Here is a 21,437-nt window from a genome sequence, read left to right on the forward strand (position 1 = left end):
TATTTTTTACAAAATCTTTTATTACTTGTCAAAACCAAGAGTAAGCAGAGAATATAACTAAATTCTGTCCTCAGCATTTCATCTTTCAGAGTGAAAATGTCGCTGCAGATGGAAGCCAGGAGACCAGCACAGCAATCAGCACCACAAGCAGTCCTCCATCCCTCACCAGCTGCCTCATGGTGTAATTTCTTGCCTTTGGTCCACATCCCTGGGATCTAAACCACTCCACCACTTCATCCAGGCTGTACTGCTGGGGCTCATAGCCCAGCTCCTTCCTGGCCTTCGCCATGCTGAAGTAGTGTGTGACACCAGTTTTGTAAACCTCTGTGCGAGTGAGGAGGGGCTGGAAGTTATAAACGCGCCCCACAAGAAAATGAACTATTTCAGTGAGGAATGCAAAAAAATAGACAAGGGAGAGGGGAAGGCGCCAGGTTGGGAATTTGTAACCCAAACCTTCCACTAGTGGTCGGAAAAATTCAAAGTTATTTACAGGCTTGCCATCAGAAATAAAATAGGCCTGGCCTGCAGCAATGTGCTGCTTGCTGGCTCTGAGTGCCTCAGAGGCAAGGACATGAGCCTGGACCAGGTTGTCCACGTGTACAAACTCTACCAGGCTCAGAGGGTCTCCATAGACAAATTTAAACAGTCCCCTCTCAATGTAGCTGACTATTCTCGGCAGGTGCCTCTGCTCCCCAGGCCCGTAGATCCCTGCTGGCCGGAGAGCACAGGTCCTCAGGACACCTCTCCCATTTCCCAGCTCAGCACCGTTTGCCTCCAGCACCTTCATTTCAGCTAAAGATTTCGTTCGGGAGTAGTGATCGGGGTGAAGGTGCAGAGGTAGATAAGGCAGAGACTCGTCCCCATTTTCTATAATCTGGCCTCCAAATATCACGTTGTAGGTACTTGTATAAACCAGGCTCGACACTCCCCTGCTCTTGCAGGCCTGGATGACATTTTCTGTTCCTTTCACGTTAACATCTTCTATAAGTTTTCGGTTCAGCTGCTCCCTGCCAGACATTCCATAGGAAGCGATATGGAATACGCAGATTACATCTCTGAGAGCTTCTTCCACTTCAGACAGGCAACAGATATTTCCCTGCATGAACTTTATCCCCTCTGGCACGGTTTGAAGTGGCTTCACGACATCAAAGAGGATCACATCGACTCCCTTTTGATATATGGCACAACCTAAACTGAAACATGACAGAAACCATACGTTAGGATACAGCAGCATGGTGCATGAAACATCTCACCTGGAAGGGAGAGAGGACTAGTAACTGTTTTTATGCCGATTATTTTTCTAATGGGAGCCTTTTAAATGCTCAGCCCCCACTATAGGGAAGATTCAGCTGTGATAGTTTAGGTGCTGAACAGATTTCCCACATTCCATCAATATTTGGAGGAAAAAAAAAGAAAAAAGAAGCAGAACTGCTGTAAATGAAAGTTCTGAAGAAAAATAACTGAAGCTCTGTCCCCTTCAGATCAGCAACTTTTAGATGTGCAACTATTGCCAAATAATTTTAAAAACCCAAAACCTTTATTTGTTTTATATTACTGCTTTTGTGCCATCCTAGTTTCAGCAAAACAACACGTTGGTTTTCGCTGTTGTGTTAGAAACTTATGGAGGAGTGGGCCAGATGCTTGTAAGCTGCTATGAATGCTTTGCCACATGTCTACATTTTACTCCAAGTCACAGGTATTGACACAAAGTGTAACTCTGGTGTTTCTCTTCTCCTTTCCTACAGTTTTTATGTCTGTTGTGCTTTAAGGGCATGAGAATGGAGGGAAAAACCAAGCAGAAGTCAGACAGGCATCTCCTGAGATTTTTTTCTTTCCTTCCCCTGACTTGAAATTTACTTTATTTTCTGGTCCTGACTGTGATTTCTCTCCCCTCTGTTAGCAGTTATAGTCTAGGGCTCAGAATAGGATTTTTTTCTTTACATGGTTTACAGAGCCAGCTACAGCACGGGAAAATAGGTTTCTCTGAAATGTGCACTTATTAACAACCCTAATCCTAAACCATGACTGTTCATGAAAACAATATATTCTTGAGTGTTCAGCTGGAGTTGTTAATCTATAGAGCTAAGCACACGTGTAACTATTTGCATTTCAGAAGAAAAATGTGTGTACAAGTGTAGGCTTGTCCTTCAGAGCCGGCTGATGGTGATCCCACCCCTCTACAGAGGTGCGCACACAGGTAAATGTCTGCCAGGCATTTGGAAACGGGACACCGGCGTTACTTACAGCCTCTGGAAACAGAGTAACTGCGGTTCTTTAAAACGGAGACCCCGATGAACCAGAAGATGGGATCAACTGGATCAGGTATCTCAGGCCCACAGGTCTCCATTCTACAGATGGATTTTGCTGCCTCCCCAGCAGCAACCGCTTACATTTATTCCTGTATGTAATAACTATTTAATGCACTAACCGGAAGCCAAAATAACCCCCTCCTCCAGTTATGAGGACTCTTTCCTTGGCAGCGTTTCCTTCTTCCATCTTATTTCCTTCCGCACCGTGCGCTGGAAAGGACCTACAAAACACACGGCAAACACACCCATTAAAATCAGTCCGCGTTCCACCGTGGGCGCACATTCCCGTCCTTATTCACGCTCTTTAACCGCATCCCTCCGCTCCCCGCCGGGAAGCTGTTCCCGCAGGAGGGAGCGCGGCGGTGGGGCCGTGCCCCGCCGGGATCCCCCCGTACCTGCGGCGCTGCCGGATCGCCGGGGCGGTGCCGAGCCGGGCAAGGGAGCCGGGCGGTGGAGCCGGGCGGTGGAGGCGGGAGGGGCGGGGACGGCCCGAGATGGCGGCGGGCCGCTGGGCCTGTACCGCGCTGGGGCTGTGGGGATTTCCGTGCCGGGCCGCTGCTGCTGCCCTCCCCTCGCAGCCCGGGGCGCTCTGGAACGGGGCTCGGTGGTGAAATCAGAGCCTGTCCCGGTCCCGTACCCCGACCCTGATCCCCCCGTACCCTGGTCCTGATCCCCCGTACCCCGGCCCTGATCCCCCGTACCCCGGCCCTGAACCCCCGTACCCCAGCCCTGATCCCCCATACCCCGGTCCTGATCCCCCCGTACCCCAGCCCTGATCTCCCTGTACCCCGGTCCTGATCCCACCATACCCCGGCCCTGATCCCCCGTACCCCGGCCCTGAACCCCCGTACCCCAGCCCTGATCCCCCATACCCCGGTCCTGATCCCCCCGTACCCCAGCCCTGATCCCCCTTACCCCGGCCCTGATCCCCTGTACCCCGGGCTGAATCCCCTCATGCCCCGGGCTGAATCCCCTCATGCCCCAGGCTGAATCCCCCAGTAGCCATGCCCTGATTCCCCCGTGCCCCGAGCAGTGGGAAGACTCTGCACAGCACTGCCTGGCTGCAGCAGAACTGCTCCTGAGTTCACATCAGCAGTCCCAGCTGTCTGTGTGAGAGGGCTATAATAAGAAAACAATGAAGAATTACATGATCAAAGCCTGGCTTGTGGTGTATTCCATTTTTCATTTGCAGAACTGAGCCACTTGGGGAATACCAGAGAATGGATTCAGTGTCAAAGCTACTTAAAACTCTGCAAAACTCCTTTCTGTTTTGCAAAACCTTGACAGAAGTAGATGCAGTAGGCTTTATTGTATTTTTGATGGATGGCTGGCAAGAATTAGAACTAAGCAGATTCTAAGAATTCTGCAAGTACTAAAGTTTTTTGGTTTTGTTGGTTTTTTTTTTTTTTTTTTTTCCCCTTTAGCAATGATTTCTTGCTGGTGAACCTCTGGGACTCTTAAATAGAAATTTCAAGATGGAGCTGGTGCTGTACCTGGTTATACAGAGCTGCTGCACCTGTGAAGATGTGCAGAGTGTCTGGTGTGGAGGGCATCCCTCAGTCATAGCAAACAGCCTTGAGGCATCCCCTGAGATACCATCCAGACATATAATTAATGGTGTGTTCACAGAGGTATAAGAATTCTATCTCACAAGCAGAAAAATCCCTTACTTTTCCCTAAATACTGAATATAAGGATTCTGTATGGCTGCATATGCCTTCAGGATTAATTCATAATCTTGATGAAGGTTTTGAGAATATTTTCCCAAGTGTTTAATCACCTGCAAAGTCCAAAAGAGTCCTGAACTTTCCCTGAGATCTGTAGACACAAAGGTTTTTTTTTACCTTTGAGGAGTTTACTGAGACTGGGGCACGTGGTTTCTCTCTTTTGATCAAAGAAATTGTGTTTGAATGGAATAGTGAAGGATCACAGAATATCCGAGGCTGGAAGGATCTTGCCCTGTTGAAGCCCTGTGAAAAGCAGGTCCAGCCAGAGGGGTTCCACGGGTTTGTGTTGGCACTGAGTATCTCCACAGATGAACTCCACGTTCAGCCCCTTTCTCCGCATAACTCACAGAGCTTTGTGCTCTCTGAGCAATGACCTCCCCCTCTGTGCTGTGTGAGTAAATCCCTCTGTTTGCATAGGCAGCTGTTAACCTCAGGATGGCATTTGTCCCCTGGACTTTGTGATGTGTCCATCCAGGACAATGTGCAGGACTGAGACCCCTCTCTACTTTCTGCTCTATCTTGCTCTCTGCCTGGTATGTCATCTACAGAGAGTGAATTGTGACAGGTTATCTCACAATTATGGATATTGTGACTTAAATAAGGCTGTGGTTTAGATACTGTAAAGATGTTGCTCTTAAGCCACTATAATTTTTTTTTTTTCTCATAGTGAGATGTCCTTTTTTGGCTTCAGATAATAGTGAGCAAGATTCATTCCTTCAAAATGGTGACATCTGTGAAAGCTGTGGGTAAATATTGTCCTCCTTTGACATTTACAGATGTGGTGTTAAGACTTGACACTCTCAGATACCAGTTTTGCACAACCCATTTATTACTGTTTTTTCCTTTCCTGTGAGACTCTGCTTTTCCTAAGGTTTTATGGACTTTCTGAATGTATCATAAGTTCTGTTATGCCATCAAATGAATGGACTCCCAGTTTTATTTTATACATAATAGAATGTTAGGCCCGAGATTGTGTCCTTCTTAAAAAAAACCACGTAAACCCCACTTTTCCCTTTAAAGATCCAGGCTTTTTGGAGCATGCCTTGCATGTATCTCAGCATGCAAGGAATGAGACTACTTGAAGAGATTGCATTGATACCTTGAATTACACATTAGGGCAAGATATGTCAGGATAGAAGGATTTGCAGTGTAACTGGGAATTATCTGCAGTGAACCTGAAATGGGCTGCACAGGAATCCTTAAATCAGCTAAATAGGCAGCTGCTGTAAACAGTGCAAGTTAGAAAGAAGAAGCAATTAAATAATTAATTTTTTTTTTTTTAATAGTATGTTAGTTCATCTGATTCCCTTTGCAATTTAAAATACTTAGCTAGTGAAATTATTTTGTCATCAAAATACAAAGTGTGCTAGCAGTACTTTTTCAGGAAGCAAGGCAATGTTTCATCTGAGGAAAAAAACCTTAGCTTACTGTTTTCTTACTATTTGATTGATTTCTTTTGGGTATTACTTAATTGTGATTTTTTTTTTCATTGAACAATGCAATGAGAGAAGAGAACAAGATTTAAAACTAGGTAGCACCAACCAGGCTTATGGCCTTGTTAAAACATATAAAACCAATTGGTTAAAATAATACTAAAGAGTTGAAAACAGAACACAGGGAGGGAAATAAGAATTGTAATGTTCAAAATTAGAATCAAACATTCAGTCTAGATGAGACTGGAATATGTTTCAAGGGGAAAAGTGTTATGGATAAAAATGCTAGTCTGAGTTTTTGTCTTGGCTCTGGCAGAGGTTTCCTTAGAGACCTTCAGAACATTGATTTGTGTTCTGTGACAAAGGTGTCATTGAACTTTCTCCCTGCGTAGGTTATGGTCGTGCTGGTTTCGTTTGTGTTTCTGATGCTCAGATGAGAGCTGCTGTAAAAATAAACTAGGAAATCAGATTTATGGAACTTAAAGAGCTCAGAGAAATGTGCAAGTTACACCCTTTGAAAAGGTTAGCACTGATTTCTTAGGGCAGCTGTTGACTGTACAGTGTTGCTTGTGGAAGTGTCATACATCTGGTGGTGTGGAGATGACCATCCGAAGTGCTTCTAGTTGCTTTTTCCTGTGAGTTCCAGTAATGGAAAAACTTAGCCTATTTTTTTCACACTGAGAAAGGAAAAGGATTTCAGTATTAATTGTATTTACTGCTTAGTGAACACTATTCACTGAATTGTTCATCCAAGCAGTTGCTTTATATCATTTTTCTAATCTAATTCTGCTGTGCTCCCTCACTTTAGGAGATATGACTTTATAAACATTTTAGTCCTGACTAGAAGGAGGTGCAAGGAGTAGTGGATTCCTTATCAAAGTGGGAATTCACAAAATGGAAAGTAGCCTCTACTCAGCAGTCTTGGAAAGGGTCAGACTGTTTGCAGAGTGTTTTGAGAGCCTTGGATGAAGGAAGATCTTTATGTTGTACTGAAAGGCTTTGTTATGTAATTCTTTCTAGGCTGTCAAAAAAAACCCAAAAAAACCAAACCTCCATTTTATTAGAGTTTTGGGATCATCTTGAGTGTGGATGTGGATTTTGGGGTGAATGTTAACTGTAGCCAACAAGTTCCTTTCCATACGTATCCAGAAGCAAGATCCAGTGAATAACCCATGGAGGGAGTGGGATGTGATGCTGTCCCTGCTCACAGGGTCTGTCCCTCCTCAGTTGCTCAAGGCAGCTCTGCTCAAGGCTCTGCAGGAGGGAACCTTCCATCCTCCTGCTGTTCCCAGGAGCAGCTCTGGCTGGGAGTGTGGGTGTAGGAGGTGCAGGCAGCTTTCAGAAGGGACAAACTGCTCAGACCTCACCCCAAAAGAACAGGTTGGGCAGAAATATCAAGCAGCTGTCGGTCAAACCAACTGCTTTAAGTGTCTGCATGGTTCCTTCTGCAGTTCCATACTCAGCTATCACCCTGAGAGAGGGAGCTGTTGTAGCACTGCTGCAGCACTGGCAGCATTAATGTCACTGTTGTATTTGATGTCAGGGCTTCGTTCCAGCGAGGTATTCCGCACAACACACGTGCCCTGTGTGGTGTAAACAACTGGCTGGCACGGGGCAGCCTTCCTTCATGGAGTGATGCCTCCAGGAGGGAAATGATGTCTCAGGTTTTAGCTTTTATATTTTTCACATTCTGTGCTGCTTTAGCGTGCGGTTCTGGGCTTCATATTAGGGGATGGTGAGCTCTGTGCACAGAATAGGGAGACAAAACAATTCCTTCTCCAGCTGGGGATCAAGGACAAATGATCCAAATCTCAGGTCCAAGAGCTCAAACGATAGTGGAATGAAGAGAGAAAAACAAGCAGGATGTGACTTCATAACCTAAAGCTGTAATTGGACAATTAACTCCAATATGTGAATGCACCAGAACTTTTAAAAGTGAGAGACCCCATGACCAGTCATCTATTTTGTGATCATTTTGATTCATCTTGGGTGCAGCCCTGGCTGGGCTCTTGTACTGCCCAAGGTGGATCCATTGAGGCCTTTTAATAAATCCCTGCTTTATTTTTTAGCTCTGTTCAGCCTCTGTTCTAGGTCAGCCTTCACAAGACATCAAGAGCATAACAGTTTCAGCTCAGTAGTCATGTCTTGGCTAATTTGGATTTTCTGGGTGGATTTCGCTGTGGTCATCCTCACTGTGTTAGTTATGAAAAAATCATTACTATAAAAGACACTGAAAATGCTTTGAATTCTCTTGGTGAAGAGTCTTATGGAACAAGCTTGATTCTGAGGTGTCCATTCAGCAGTAGGAAGTGATGCATATATTCTGTGGAGCCATCAGAAATTAACTTATTTTCCATTCTGTAATGCTTTGAAAAATGTAGATTATCCCATTTCCAAAAGTAGCAGTTATTTTTCCTAAAGGGAAGGGAAGAAACTTTGCATATTTTGGGATGAGTGAATGGTTGAGCATAGGACTGTGTTCTCCCTTTTTACTTTGATGACAAGTTGCTGTTTGTGGTCTCTGTGTCTCTTTGTCTACCCTGCAGGGCACATCAATAACCCAGTTATTAGAATGAGTATATTTTAATCCTCATAACCTCCATGGAGCTGAACAGAGTCTGCAGGGACTCACCCACTGCTGAGCACTTCAGTCCAGGTGTCTGAAGTCAGTGTTTGCTCCTGTGATATTGATCTTAAGCTCCCTTAAGCCTCGTGTGTTTTTTTAAGTGGTAATTTGACCTGGTGTCCCAAGGTGTTAATATCTGTTTGCATAACATGTTGCACTGATATTAGTCCTTAGCAGTACAAGGTGATGCTATCCAGTGTAATTGCAGCACCTTGGAAGTAAAAGCCAAATTTTAGCTCATCCTGTAACCTCATTAATAATTTCAATATTGCACATGGGACTGCATGGGCTTAAGGGTTGAGCCTCTTTGTACCTAAAATGATTGTATACTTTAAAAGTTAGTATGTTAAGAAATGTCTTATGGAAAGATTAGTAAAATATTATTGAAAATACTCTCACAGATGTTTTTGCTCTCAGAGTAGGGGAGGACAGGTTTTGGAATGCAGTGCTGAATGTCTTTGTTACTTAAAGATAGACTTCTAAAATCTCAATAGGAGGCTATTTCAGAAGGTAATTATACACTCATTTCAGTAATTCTCTGATTCAGTTTCAAGTGTGATTGATGTACATTCAGATGCCCTTATTTACCACACTAATAACAAGGGAAGCCTTCTTGTTGAAGTGATTATAATTTAATTCAGCTATCCATGGGTTTGCAGAAATCTTACCCTCCAGCAAAAGGAAGATGAAGTTGATCTGCTATGAATCATTGACAGTAATAATTGAACACCCAGTTGATGTTTTACTTTGATCTTTTGGAAGGATCTAAGGGATCTTTCAGCTTCACAGGCAGCTAATCATGTGCTGTAGATACCATATGTATAACAAACTCAAGGCAAAATGTGTTCATTAATCCAAATCTTGTACTGTGCTAATTTTCTCTCTGTGTGTAAGAAGTCTGCAGACACTGGTGGTGAGGATGAGATGTGTCAGCAAGAACACCAGAGCCTGAATTTGTTGTGCATTTCTGTGGTCTTCTCAGTGGAAAATGCACTTGATGAGGGGGAAAAGAAGTGTGTTTGCTGAAGAATGTTTTCTGTCTTCACACTCCTGGTGCTTTCATATTCCTGGTTTTGTGTTCAAGGGCTAGGCAGTGGTCTCCCATTTTCAGGCGCTTAGAGCTGCATGAAATCAGGACACTGGCTTTAAAAATGTTACTGCCATTTAGTTCTGTAATGACCTTGAAAACATTCCAAAAATACATAATTTTGCAGAGGAAAGATTAGGTAAGAGTGGGGGAAGTAGGGGAAAACAAACTCAAAAGAGGACAAAATCTCTTGCTTCAGCTGTGCTTGAGCAAGATAACCTTCATAAGGCTTCCTTAATGGCATGTTGGTGTTTGCAAGAGCACCACACTCTTGTGTATCTTTGATACTGATTTATTCTGTTCCATGAAACTAATGATTGCAGAATTCAAAATTCATAAGCATTTTATCATGGCCTGATGTGTGACTGTTCTGAGCTAATTCAAGATAAGTGATTCTGACACAAGCCTGAGCTTTCCTTTAAAAGGGATTTGTTCAGAACCAAAAATTTTGAAGGTTCAAAGCACTTAGTCAAAACAAAATAAATCAAATAACTCTAAAATGGGGGGAAATTGCTGATGTTACAAAGATGAGATAGTTACAACATGCATTTTTCTTCTGTTCAACAGCCTTATTTGGACATGTTTTATCCTGGAATGATAACACAAAGAAGGTGGGATCTGTTCAACTGGAGGTGTGCTATAGCTTCAATAATTTACTGCAAGCTATTCTTGCTCCTAATTTACACTCCTTGTGGCAGAATGTGTGGGTGCAGCATCTGGTTATAACTAATTTTGATTTTTTGCATCTTTTGAAGGAGAAGCAGGATCTGAATAACAAGGGTATTGAAATATCTGATTTTTTCTTTGATTCCTATGGTAAAACAGTTCTGAAGGAGCTTTGCATTTGAAGTGATGCTTCAATGTCTTTCAGAGAGTATCCAGCCCATGGAAACAGAATTTGTGCCAGTGGAAAACATTGGATTAATTCCAGTCATACATCAGCTTAATTCTTCATTCATCATAGGATCATGGAAGAATCAAACATCAAACACATAAGCTGAAATATTCTTCTAGATGACTTAGAGGAACAACATGTTCTAGCAATTGGTTGAATACATAATTTTCCAGTTACCAAAAAAAAAAAAAAAATTGTAGCAAAGAAGGCCTGGTTTAGCAGTTGTTGTTTTAACACTTTCCAAGAGAAAACATTATCTGGTGCATTTCTTTCCCCAAGTGTGTGACTTTACATTTCCTGAGCTCCTTTGCTCTTTTTAAAATTGCTCTGGGAAAGCCTGTGAGAACAGTTTGGGTGGCCACTGAGAATCCCTTCAGTGCCATACTTTTAATGGCAAAGCCAGAAGATTTCATCATTTGTGTTTCTTGTGTTTGGTCCTGGCTCCTTTCCCTTCTGCCATAAATAAAGGTAATTTGTGCTAGGAACAGGCATCAGCTCAAGCAAGCAGTTAATCACACTTCAACAGCGTGCACATTATTAGCTTATCAGGCAGAACCATCCCACCTCCCATCATGTTTTATCTGTTTATGAAGAAAATGCCTTCCATAATTATAATTGAGCAACCAAAATGACTCAGAGTTTGCAGGTGTCAGTAAGAATATATTTTGTGCAGCCAACCTCCCTGTGTCTTGTGTGCAAATAGGTGACTCTGGTTTTGCCATCTCAGCAAAGGTTTTGTTCATGATGGGCTTCCCCTGGCATCCTGAAGTTTATTAACTTGAACAGAATTTCAAATTTGGGATGTCCCGTGTGAGATCAGGCTACAGTCATTCTTCCCATTTTAGTTGGAAACTCCCTCATTATCTCTGGTACAAAAGAAGCAGTCCAAGCAGGGCTGAACAAGGAGGCAGGGCTCCATCTCCTGTAGCTTACACTTTAAAAAGGGGTCTCAGTTAACATCTACTGCCTCCAAATCCAGTTTTCCTAGGTAGTCTTAGTGCAGTATTACATCATTATTGAGTTCCATAATTTAGGCTTCTTCAAATTAGAATTATTAGATTATTTGGGTTACTGAATTTCTTGAACAAGTTGACTGCCTGGTGCTTCTGGCCATAACAGCTGAAGTGATTATCATCGTTGATATCTTGGGGTGAAAGTGCTGTATGTTACAAACTTTTAATTTACTTTCTTCCTTTATGGAATAAATAGAGAAATATTTAGTGTATAAACTAAAGCTAAATTAAACATATGTATGTGAGTACTACAGAGTATAGTTCACATGAAATAGCTGGAGCTTGTTTTGTGTCTCATGCTGAAGGCTTCACAACAGCACTCTTAAGAAAAATTGTCAGAGTAATATTTTCCCCCTCTGGTGCCTGTTCTTTGCTGCATCTGCAGCCTTTGAGTTATGACTGTTGTGTTCCAGCTGCACTCTCTGAAGTCTCTTGGTGATGGAGCTGTCCAATTTTGACTCTTTTAGTTATTGAACTGTTCTCTTGCAGGTGAGGTATCAAATGTAAACCTTTAACACCATTCATCTAAGTCTTCAAGATCCCTTACTGATTTTATAAAATCTTTCTGTGTTGTTTTGCACTTTAGAGATTTTAGTGATTACAAAAGGACATATTTATAGCAGCACGAACCCAAGCATGTGATGGCATTCAGAAGAGTGGATGAAAGTAATTGCTGGATGAAAAAAATTATTGTATAATAATAACTGTTGGATGAAAATAATTAGAAGTCTGTATTTCCCTCTTTATTTTGTGTCTTGCATTGCTGTAAACTTGGATATTTACAGTCATGGGTAATTTGTTGAATGCATTCCTGTTTGTGCAGGTGTGTACAAGGCTGGATTGTGCTTTAGCCTTGTGAGGTTGCAGTAGCTGTTTAACACACTCACAAAATTTCACAGAGTGTAAAGTTCCAGTTTTAAAGGCTCCAGTGTTACCAATTCCTGTCATGAATCTGATGATCCTAGGGGGTCTTTTCCAACCTAAATGGTTCTATGGTTCTTAGCCCTTAAAAATACTCATCTGAGACTCAGGTTTGTACTTTTTCCATCTGTGAGGTATCTCCTCTCTGACCTCTGTTGGTTAAATCCAGAGTTTTTCATGGAACTCCTGTTCTCAGGAGGGATTCAGTGAGTGGCAGGGTCCCCCTCAGCTCCTTCCAGCTGGACTTGGAGCAAGGAAGATGTGTGAAAGGTGATAGGTGATAGAAGAGGTGAGAGTGGGGTGCAAAGAATCTTCCCAGAATTGTGAAAGTGTGGCTGTGTTCAGGACTGAGCCTGCAGCAATTCTGCAGAACAGCACTCTGCAGGAGTGGATTAGCATCTCACTGCTGCCTTGTCCATAACTTCCAGCTCAATGTGCCTCTGCTGCAATGCAGGCACAGGCTGTGCCTCACTGAAGATCTTGGATTTGAGACTTGTTTTGTTGGCAAGTTGGTTCAAGTTTGAACGATCTGCGCCTTCAAAAGAGTAGGAAGAGCCTCACCTTCATAATTTTAAAATTCCTGTCATTTTAGAATTTAGTTTGTTTATCTTCAATAATTGTTCTTGGATTTATCAATGCAAGTTTGTTTCTGATAACAGACATGAACCAAGTGAGGATGATAACATCAGTTAAGTAGTTAGAAGAGGATTATCTTGTTTGTAAGAAACATTTTGTGAATCACAACACTGAGGCTAGGTTTGTCATAGTTACAGTTAGCCATGGGCAAAATCTTCATACAATAACATTTTTATTCATGCTTTTGGCATGATTCCCATGGATTAATAATACCTTCTTTCCTTGTCTTTCTGTGTAAAAGCATTTTCTGTACCTGTATCTGCCCATTTACATATGTTCATATGTAGACATTTCTTACACTTCTCTCTGGTTCAGAGAGATGCTGACACCTTTCTGATGAGCTCTTCCAGTCTCCACTGCCCACTTTGGATTTTCTCAGCTGGCCATCTTCCTACTTTTTCTCATTCTCCAGAGAAATTCTGTATCAACATCTCCAACACAACTGTCAGCGGACCTTTGTTGTGATGTCTATGAAGTGTTTGATGGGGTATGCTCCAAGAGCATTTCCCATCAGGATGATCCCTGAGTGTTTGAGCACAGGACTGAGAGCCACGATCCAGGAGTTCTTAGCTGGGATTTTTCATTAAACAAAAGATGATCTCACTGCTTCAGTTCATTGATGTGTTCTGTGGGAATGGCATTCACATCTTGGAGCCTTTATGACAGCTAAGTGGTTAAATATTCTGGTGGAAAGAAGTGCCATTGAAAGGGAGATTGTGACAACAGAGTTTTTCTTCAAAATACCTCGTCTATTTTCTGCTGTAGAGTCTGGTATCTAGAGGTATTAATTCTTTCCCACTTTTCCACATGTAGTTGGATGCCTCATTTCCATTTGCCATTTTCAATATAACTGTGAGGACAGAAGATTGAGGATGAATCAGTTATCAGCAGCTAAACATATGAGGGGAAAATGATACCCCTAAGGATACAAACATACTCCATATAATTTTTTTTATTTAGTTTGAATTTTTCTAGTTAAGTTTGATCAATATCTACTGATTTGCCTCAGTACTTCCTGGGGTCCAGTTTTAATGGCTGCTTGGAAAACCTCCCCACCTGTCTCTCTGCTGCAGTCACTGAGTGGCTTTCTCTGGGACCATCTCTCATTATTTGACACATCTCATTTTCAAGCTGCATTATTTTATGAAATGTAATGGTAAGTGACTCTTCTTTGTAACCAGTTATAATGGTAAGAACTTTTAAACTTTGAACTTTTAAAAGTCATTGAAATTCTTATTTTATCAGCATGAAGATGTGTTTGACGTGATCTTTTACTTTCTTTAAAAACTCAGTTTGAAGGGAGCAAAAATTACTCCTAGGGTCGTTTAAATTCTAGCTTCAGTCCATAAATTTGACTGGAGACTTAAATTGAAAAAACATAATATTTAACAGGTAACATAAAATCCTTAAGAATTGGATATGCTCTCTGCTTTAAAATGTTAGAACTCAGAAAAAGGGAATCAAACCCCCATATAAGCTCATTGTTAAAAGTAATTGAGAACTAAAAGCCTCCTTGGATACTTGTGTGTATCCTTTTAAAGTTGATAGAAACTGTCTGAGAACTTTCCTGAGAGCATGTGCCTGGAATAGCTCTTAGGCATGACCTATTTAATGATATTCCAGCCTGTTAGAATAGAATTCCTGTAATCTTGGACACCTTTATGTTGTTTCAGAACACTATCAATGTGTTTACAGAATTTTCTGCCCCTCAGTTGAAAGTGTGGTTCAGTGGTGAGCAAAACTATTTCCCTTCTGGTGCCCATTTGCATCCCATATTTCAGCTCAGTTCCTGGAGACATTTGTTCACTGCTGAGGTCCTGTCCTGACTTGCATCCCTAACAGAGAGAAAAAACCTCTACCACATTATAGAGAATGGTATAAGAATTCTAAAGGGTTATTAATTTTAATATCTGTGTTCTGCCCATATATGTAGATATAAATATTCCAGGGACAAGACACAGAACCTGTCTGCCATCTGACATTTTTGACAAGCTCTCCAGAATTAATCTGTCTAGGAGCTACAATGCTCAACTTAATTATGGAAAGGCTGCATCTGTGTTCAAAGCTGTTGAGAGAGAAAGAAGAAAGTAAAAACGTCCACTAGGTTTGATTAACTGCTTTCAGCCTGATGAATAAAGACAGATGGTTACTAGTTATTTTTCCTTAATGGATTTTGGAGCTCCATTAGTTGGATGAATTAATGTTATAGGTCCCAAATCTGCCTTTGAAGCTACGCCTGCCTAACCCTCAGTGATTCCAGCAAAGTTTGCATGCCTCCAAGAGAGATGTTTGCCCTCAGGCTGCCATATATATTGTTAAAAACAGTTTTAAAATGAAAAAATAAAAGTGAAGCAATAATTTACACTATTAATAAAACAAGTTATGAGCTCTGCACAGCTCAGGAAGGGATCCCTTACAGGGAATGATTATTTTGAAGTGTCTGTGCAGACTTATCCCCATAGAATCTGTGCCTGTTTGGGAATGACCTCCACCTGGAGCCTGACAATATTTTATAACCGACTTTAAAAGTTGCAGAAGTTCACTTTAAAGTTCCACTTGCTAGTTTTGTCACCTGGAAAGTAGAAAAAAATAGTTTTATGGTGTAGGTTCATTTGCATGAATCAGTTATCATATCTCAAATCCAGGTGGGGAAGGTATTTAAGGCAGGCTCTAATTCTGCAGGTGTGCATGTTTAAAAACATAGGTGTGAATATTTCTTTCTTTACTTGCATGTGAATATCTGTGTTTATTTTTAAGAATGTGCATAAGTGTCTGTGAGTTTGGGCTCTCGGGGGACATTTAGACCTAATGAGTCTCAGGACTGTCATTCGGCAACCTATTAAATCATCTCTATAGTTTTATGAGTGGATAGTCATGGTGATTTTAATGGGATTAAATTTGCTTACATCCAAACAGTTTTTGAGTCAGGGTAAAGGTTACTGAATGATAAAAAATGTTTAAGATGGACAACGTAATAAAGGGAAGCAAAGCAACCAAAAAATTACATTGAATACACAGATTTTCCATAGTCAGTGGATTGCCCAGAGGAGAAACACCACTTAACTAAAATGCTGCCTGCCACAGAACCATCAAACCCCCCAGATCCTGAAAGGGACCTTGAGGGGTTGTTGGTCCCCCTGCTCCGTGGCAGGATCATCTGTCACTGAGTCATTCCTGACAGTGTTTGAAGGCAATTGCAGCACAAAAACGGCTGAAAACCTCCAGGAACGGGAACGTCCTTCAGATCTCAGCACTGAAGGGGAAACTGGGGACATCCAGTACATAGCATTCAATCACAGCAATAATTTAGGCCATTGCTTACACACAGAGTGAGGTCACAATTCCTCAACAGGAAGAATACATGGCTGCAGCCTTTGGAAGTGAGGGGCTTGTCCTTCAAGTGACAGCAAACAGAGAGCGCTGGGGGCAGGTGACACTTTGTCATGGCTGATTGCTTAATGCTTTTTGAATCATGGCTCGTTTTTCATTTCAAAGGCTGGCTGATGTAACTCTGAGGAAAATCTAAAAATAAGCAAATTTCCCTGCTGAGAGGCGGAGATGTTTTTAAGAGTTTGCAGGTGGAGGGAAGGCACGTGGCAGATGCGCGTAGTTAATAACCCAAATGACAACGGGGAGGTGCTACCACCCATTTTCTTTCATCCCTTTTGCAGAGTCCGTGCTCAAACCTCAGACATCTTCTGGGGCTCTAAGTTGTGTGTGATTAATTTTTAGTGTTGTCACTATCTACAGGGAGTGACAGGTTATGCTGGTGATGTTGTAAATCTCTCCCTACTTTGAAGTGGCTCTTTGAGAGAGTTTCTGTTTGTCCATATGTGCTTTAATCAGACTTTTGATTACCATGCTTGCCTGATTTTCTGGGTTTACCTCTATATTTACATTGTTATTCATGAATTTAACTGCACCAAAATTATGTGACTTTTGCATAGGTAATACCTAAATGTTCTAAAACATTTTGTGGTCTGATATTAAGATGTAATGGAAAAGGCTGGATGTAAACCAGATGTGTCTCCAACCCACCAATGTTTGAAGACAGGCAGGAGGAACAGTTACAGAAAGATGATGAAAAGTGTGTTTTTTATCTGATGTAGATATGGTTGGTATGACTTGTGGTTAGGGCAGAGCATCGGAAGTAAGGCAGGCAAAGCTGCATTTGCTTTTTAGGAAGCACCTGCAAAGAAATGATCAGGCTGTGGGCTATGAAACTGTGGAGATCCTTTGTGTTCTAAGCACAGAGATGCTGAGATGCTGCCATTAACTTCAGAGAGGCAAAGCTGCAGAGAAGGGAAGGGAATAGGGAGATATAATGAAAATCTAGTTGGAAAAACAAATTAAACTTCCTGTTGAGAGTACAGCTTATGTCTTTATTTCCAATTTATTGAGGCAGCACTGTGCTGTGCTCTGTCCTAGGCAGGGCTGGGATGTTACTCTGAATATACCAGAGGAAATTTTAGGGAACGGTCTGTGCTGTCAGAGAAGTGCACTAAGATAAAGTAGGATCTTTTCTTCTCTCATGGATGGTTCTCTGAAAATCGGTTCATGTTACTGGATGACAGAAAATAGGCAAGCAAGTGTAATTTCTCGGGAGGATAACCTGGAGATGGTTCTTGGCTTACTTTCCAAGTAGTGCCTAATTGCCTTTAGGTTTTCTGATTCTGTCCTCTTCTTGGAAAATAATCACAATTGGGTTGCTAAAAATTACTTATTTTGGAAAGAGTGAAATCCCCTTTTAGCTCTTCCTGAAAGCCCAGAGACACATGGAAGTCTGGAGAGTTCAGGGGGAAAACCTCCCTTGCAAATACAAAGGAGTGCCCATAGTTTTAATGATTTCTCTGATGTTTTGTCTATTGCAAGAAATTTACAAAGGGTGATTAGAATTCTTGTTAATACTGAGGCAGAATTTACAGCCCTTGGCTTAATTTACAGGTGCAAATTTGTCATCAGTACAGACATTCTTCACTCTGAGGCTCTTTTTTCCATTTGAGAAAATAACAGGAGATTTAGCTGAGGAAATTGTTATTGTTGCTGTTGTTATTGTCTTTTGTTAGTATTGAATTTTGAGGAATGATGGGCTACAGTTTTTTGTTCACTGTCAAGGGATGATCTTCAGGATCTATTGTCTATCTCTGCATTTACAATATTTACCATTATTATATTTCTAAAAACAAAATCTCCAGCAGCTTAGAGGTAAAAGATATTTCTTACTTTTCTTTAATAGGTATACACTTTATTTGACAGGAATTATTTTCCCTAAGGGTCTATTAAATAAACAGTTTGAAAACAAAGGAGAGGTTGCACAGCTTTATTTTCACTTGTACATAATCCTTTTTTGCTTTAATTCAGTTTATTCCTGTGAGTTCAGAGATCTTAATTCACAAAGATGCTTGGCTGCATTTCCAGCTTTAGGCAGAGTAATGGTTTTGTTGTCTTTACTGGGACAATTCACGTGCTTCAAGCTGAGTGCATGAACAGAGGACAGGCTGAAAGAAGAGGATTATTTCAACCTTCGTACAGGAGCTCTACAGAATTTATAAGAGGAAAATCTGTTTGCCCAAATTAATTTTATTTATGGAAGTTCAACAGTTTCTGCATCCAGGACTGACATCTGACAAGTGTTCATATAGACATTAAATCCACCAAAATCCAAATGTATGAAGGTGTTAATGTTCTCTCAGAAGCTGCAGCAATAAAGGTAATTTTTTTTTTCCTACAGGTCCTATATGTACTTAATCCCTAGAATATTGTTTCTGTCTTGCCTAATGACTCATTTGTTGAAACAGATTCCAACCTGTTTTATGCTGAAATTATTTTCTGGGAAAAACCTCGTATAGCAGAACCTCCCATCAGAACCTGAAATGCAGAGCCCTGATGCAAACCACGAAAGAACAAGAAGCTCAGGGAGCAGGAGCTCTCAGGAGCCACAGCTGAAAAAGCCTGAATCAGCAGGCAAAACAAAACAGTAAATTGAAGAATTCTGTGGGAAATTATAACCTGAAATGAAAAACAAATCTGTGACTAGCAGAGAAAGCTGAAACAGAGATTGGAAGCATAGAAAAAGTGCTTCATGCTTCTAGACAGTGTAATTGATGTTCCACTTGGGACAGAAGAATATCACTTGTATCCAGTTGGGACAGCAGCTATTGGATATGACACATGGTACTTCTGGCTGAGGGGAAAGTGCTGAAAGGAAAAAATACTGACTAGTAAATAACTGGAAAGTGCAAAGAAAACCCATGGGAAAAGTGTCAAAGAATTGAAAAACAATGCAGGATGAGGTAACGGAGACACGCCTGAAAACCTTGTGGTTGAACTGGAAGCTTTTACTATGCTGGAAAGTCAGAGAGGCTTAAAAAAAATTAGAAACATCAGGAAAAACACTGAACTCAAAAGGGAGGCATGAAAAGCAAAGACAGAAGATAACTCATTACCAAAGAAAAACCAAGAAAGTCCTTGGTGGTGTATTGTAAATGCAGGTGAACCTGGTGGGAAGAAATGATGATGTCTGACTCTAGTTCAGAAGGCTGAGTGATTTCTTTATTGTAACTATACTATAATACATTAATATACTATTTAAAGGAGATACTAAAACTCCATACCTATTTCTAACTACCATATCTAACTCACTCACAACTGGTGACCCTCTCTTGAGAGTCCAGCCAGAAGTGGATTGGATTGGCCATCAGGCTCAAACAATCTTCACCAGAATCTAATCAAGCAGTCACCCCAGGTAAACAACTCTCCAAACACATTCCACATGGGAAAACAAGGAGCAGAAATAGAAATTGTTTTCTCTTTCTTCTCTCTGTGCTCCTCTATGAAAAATTTTGAAAGAGAAAAAAATATGCCTACCACAGTGGTGTATTTTAAAGAAGTTGTGACCAGGCCCAGCTTCACCACATTTCAAGGGAACTGGGGAACCTGAACCTTTCTTCTGCCCTTTTTTTTTAAATTTTATTTTAAGAACAGCAATCAAAAGCACAGCCTGCATACGTCATGCTGAAAAAACAAAAAACCAGCACAGTATGACAGGACAAAAGCTTCAAGAAATGGGGAGGAAGTAAGTGAATGTCTGTGAAGAAGTGATTCAGCCTCCAGAATGGGAGGGTGGAGTCAACAATTTGATGTCTGTGATAAAGGTCCCACACACTGGAGGGGTGTCCTTGCTGTGTCCTGGGGACAGTGTTCTGCAGGGGTACTGCAGCAGGTGAAAGGTGCTGTGACTGTGGGATTTGAAGGAAGACAAACTGAATTCTTAGAGACTGGCTGTTCATGTTGCTGAATACCATGGAGTGATTGTTCTCCAGGAAAACCATCTTCTTCTGCCATTGAATAATTGGCTGTCCACAGTCACCATGTACCATGAAGAGATTTAGATGGTAGGGCACATGTGAGATCTGCAAAGTCCCCAGGAGAAACATCAGGAACAGGCACAAAGTGCTCAGTGAGGCCAGGAATGGCACAGCTGCCAGGAGGATGCTCAGGATCATTTCACTGCTGCTGTTTGCCACTGGCATGGACTGACTCTGGAATCAGGGCCCAGACTTTAGTGCAGACTCCGTACTTGCCATGGTATAAAAGGACAGGGCACTGAGTTATTGTGAGGTGGCTCTGAAAAGCCATCCCTCTTCTCTTGGAAGAAAGAACTGTCCTGGCAAGGGTAGGGTGAACTTAGCCCCACATGAATTAACTTAAATCCATTGTCATTGTAACACAGATGTCATGGTGATGTAAAATCCTGACAATGTGGAGGAGCCTTCCTTTTTGCAGGAAACTATAAGAAGAAGGTGAGATAATGGAGTATATTTATAGCATGAGTAAGCAGGGCATAAAGAAATAGGAAATAATGCAAACTCAATGGCAATCCTGGGTTACTGTACAGCTTTTAGAGCTGGAGACATCTCAAAAGCATAAAGAGAAAAGTAGGTATTTTTTCAAGATGAGTAGCTGGCACAGGATGATAAAAGTTGTCTTGTGGCAAAATTGTGCTGAAAAATCCTCAAGCAGCAATCTGTCATTGCTGGTGTCAGAGAAGGGCAGAGGCTTTGTAAAGTGGGCACTCCACGCTAGCATTTTTCAGCCAGTTTTGGATCATAACCTCCTTTCTGGTGTGTATGATCTACACATTTACACAGAATTATATTCACCCACCTGGCTGAACACATGGTCAACTTCTCATTAAAAGATGCCTTCAGTGATTGTATTTTATATAAAAATGATAAACGGAGCATTGATCAGTCCCCTCAGCTGTTCTGCAGGGGTGTGGGTGCAGACAGGTGGTGTGTCTGTGCACCACAGGGGGTGAGTGTATAAGGAATGCATGTGCCCCCCCCCAGCTTTCCAAATATTCCTCACCCTGCCAGCTGGGTCTGAGGGAGGGGCTGTGCACGAGCACAAGCCACATTTCAGTGGGAGATGTGGCAGGGGAGCCTGGAGCAGAGGGGGAATCTCATGGAGCTTGCTCTGCAGCCACCAGGCATGGTGGCCATCCCAGCGTGGCCCCTTGCCCACCTCTGCCTCATACCCACGGGCTGAGGGGAGTCAGGGCAAACATCAGGCTGGAGGTGTTCACTTCTGCCCCTCTATCCACTGTGGAAAACTCCATTTCTCTGTGCACTCAAGTGTGAAAGCTCATGCTCTGAATGCCAGCACATTTGTGATCATCTAAATCGTGTGACAAAGACCAATAATGGAGAGAGCAAAATTCTCCAGGAAAATATTTAAGAAGATGCTTTAATGGACAGCAAGGTATAGCTGACCTCAAGAGCAGCGTGGT

General features: G+C 41.8%; 2 protein-coding genes across 2 annotated transcripts in view; one reads left to right on the forward strand and one right to left on the reverse strand.

Annotated features, from left to right (window-relative positions):
* On the reverse strand, nucleotides 1-2,829 carry SDR42E1 (short chain dehydrogenase/reductase family 42E, member 1). The gene is made up of 3 exons (XM_012569810.5): nucleotides 2,705-2,829; nucleotides 2,429-2,530; nucleotides 1-1,193 (listed from the first exon to the last, which is right to left on the reverse strand). The coding sequence occupies exons 2-3, from the start codon at nucleotides 2,494-2,496 to the stop codon at nucleotides 86-88; spliced, it is 1,176 nt and encodes a 391-aa protein (XP_012425264.5). The 5' UTR covers nucleotides 2,497-2,530; nucleotides 2,705-2,829; the 3' UTR covers nucleotides 1-85.
* Nucleotides 1,136-21,437, forward strand: part of HSD17B2 (hydroxysteroid 17-beta dehydrogenase 2) — a 33,374-nt gene continuing 13,072 nt past the window's right edge. The window contains exon 1 of the mRNA XM_072934241.1: nucleotides 1,136-2,322. Within this exon, the coding sequence (XP_072790342.1) occupies nucleotides 2,292-2,322 (31 nt within the window). The 5' untranslated portion in view covers nucleotides 1,136-2,291. The remainder of the gene's footprint in view (nucleotides 2,323-21,437) is intronic.

Source organism: Taeniopygia guttata, chromosome 11 (assembly GCF_048771995.1).
Source record: "Taeniopygia guttata chromosome 11, bTaeGut7.mat, whole genome shotgun sequence".
Classification (NCBI taxonomy): Eukaryota; Metazoa; Chordata; class Aves; order Passeriformes; family Estrildidae; genus Taeniopygia; species Taeniopygia guttata.

Coding starts and splice junctions, on each gene's coding strand:
- SDR42E1 (XM_012569810.5), bottom strand. CDS start 2,496: ATGGAAGAAGGAAACGCTGCCAAGGAAAGAGTCCTCATAACTGGAGGA. Junction 1,194..2,428: donor GGGGGTTATTTTGGCTTCCG/GTTAGTGCATTA, acceptor GTCATGTTTCAG/TTTAGGTTGTGCCATATATC.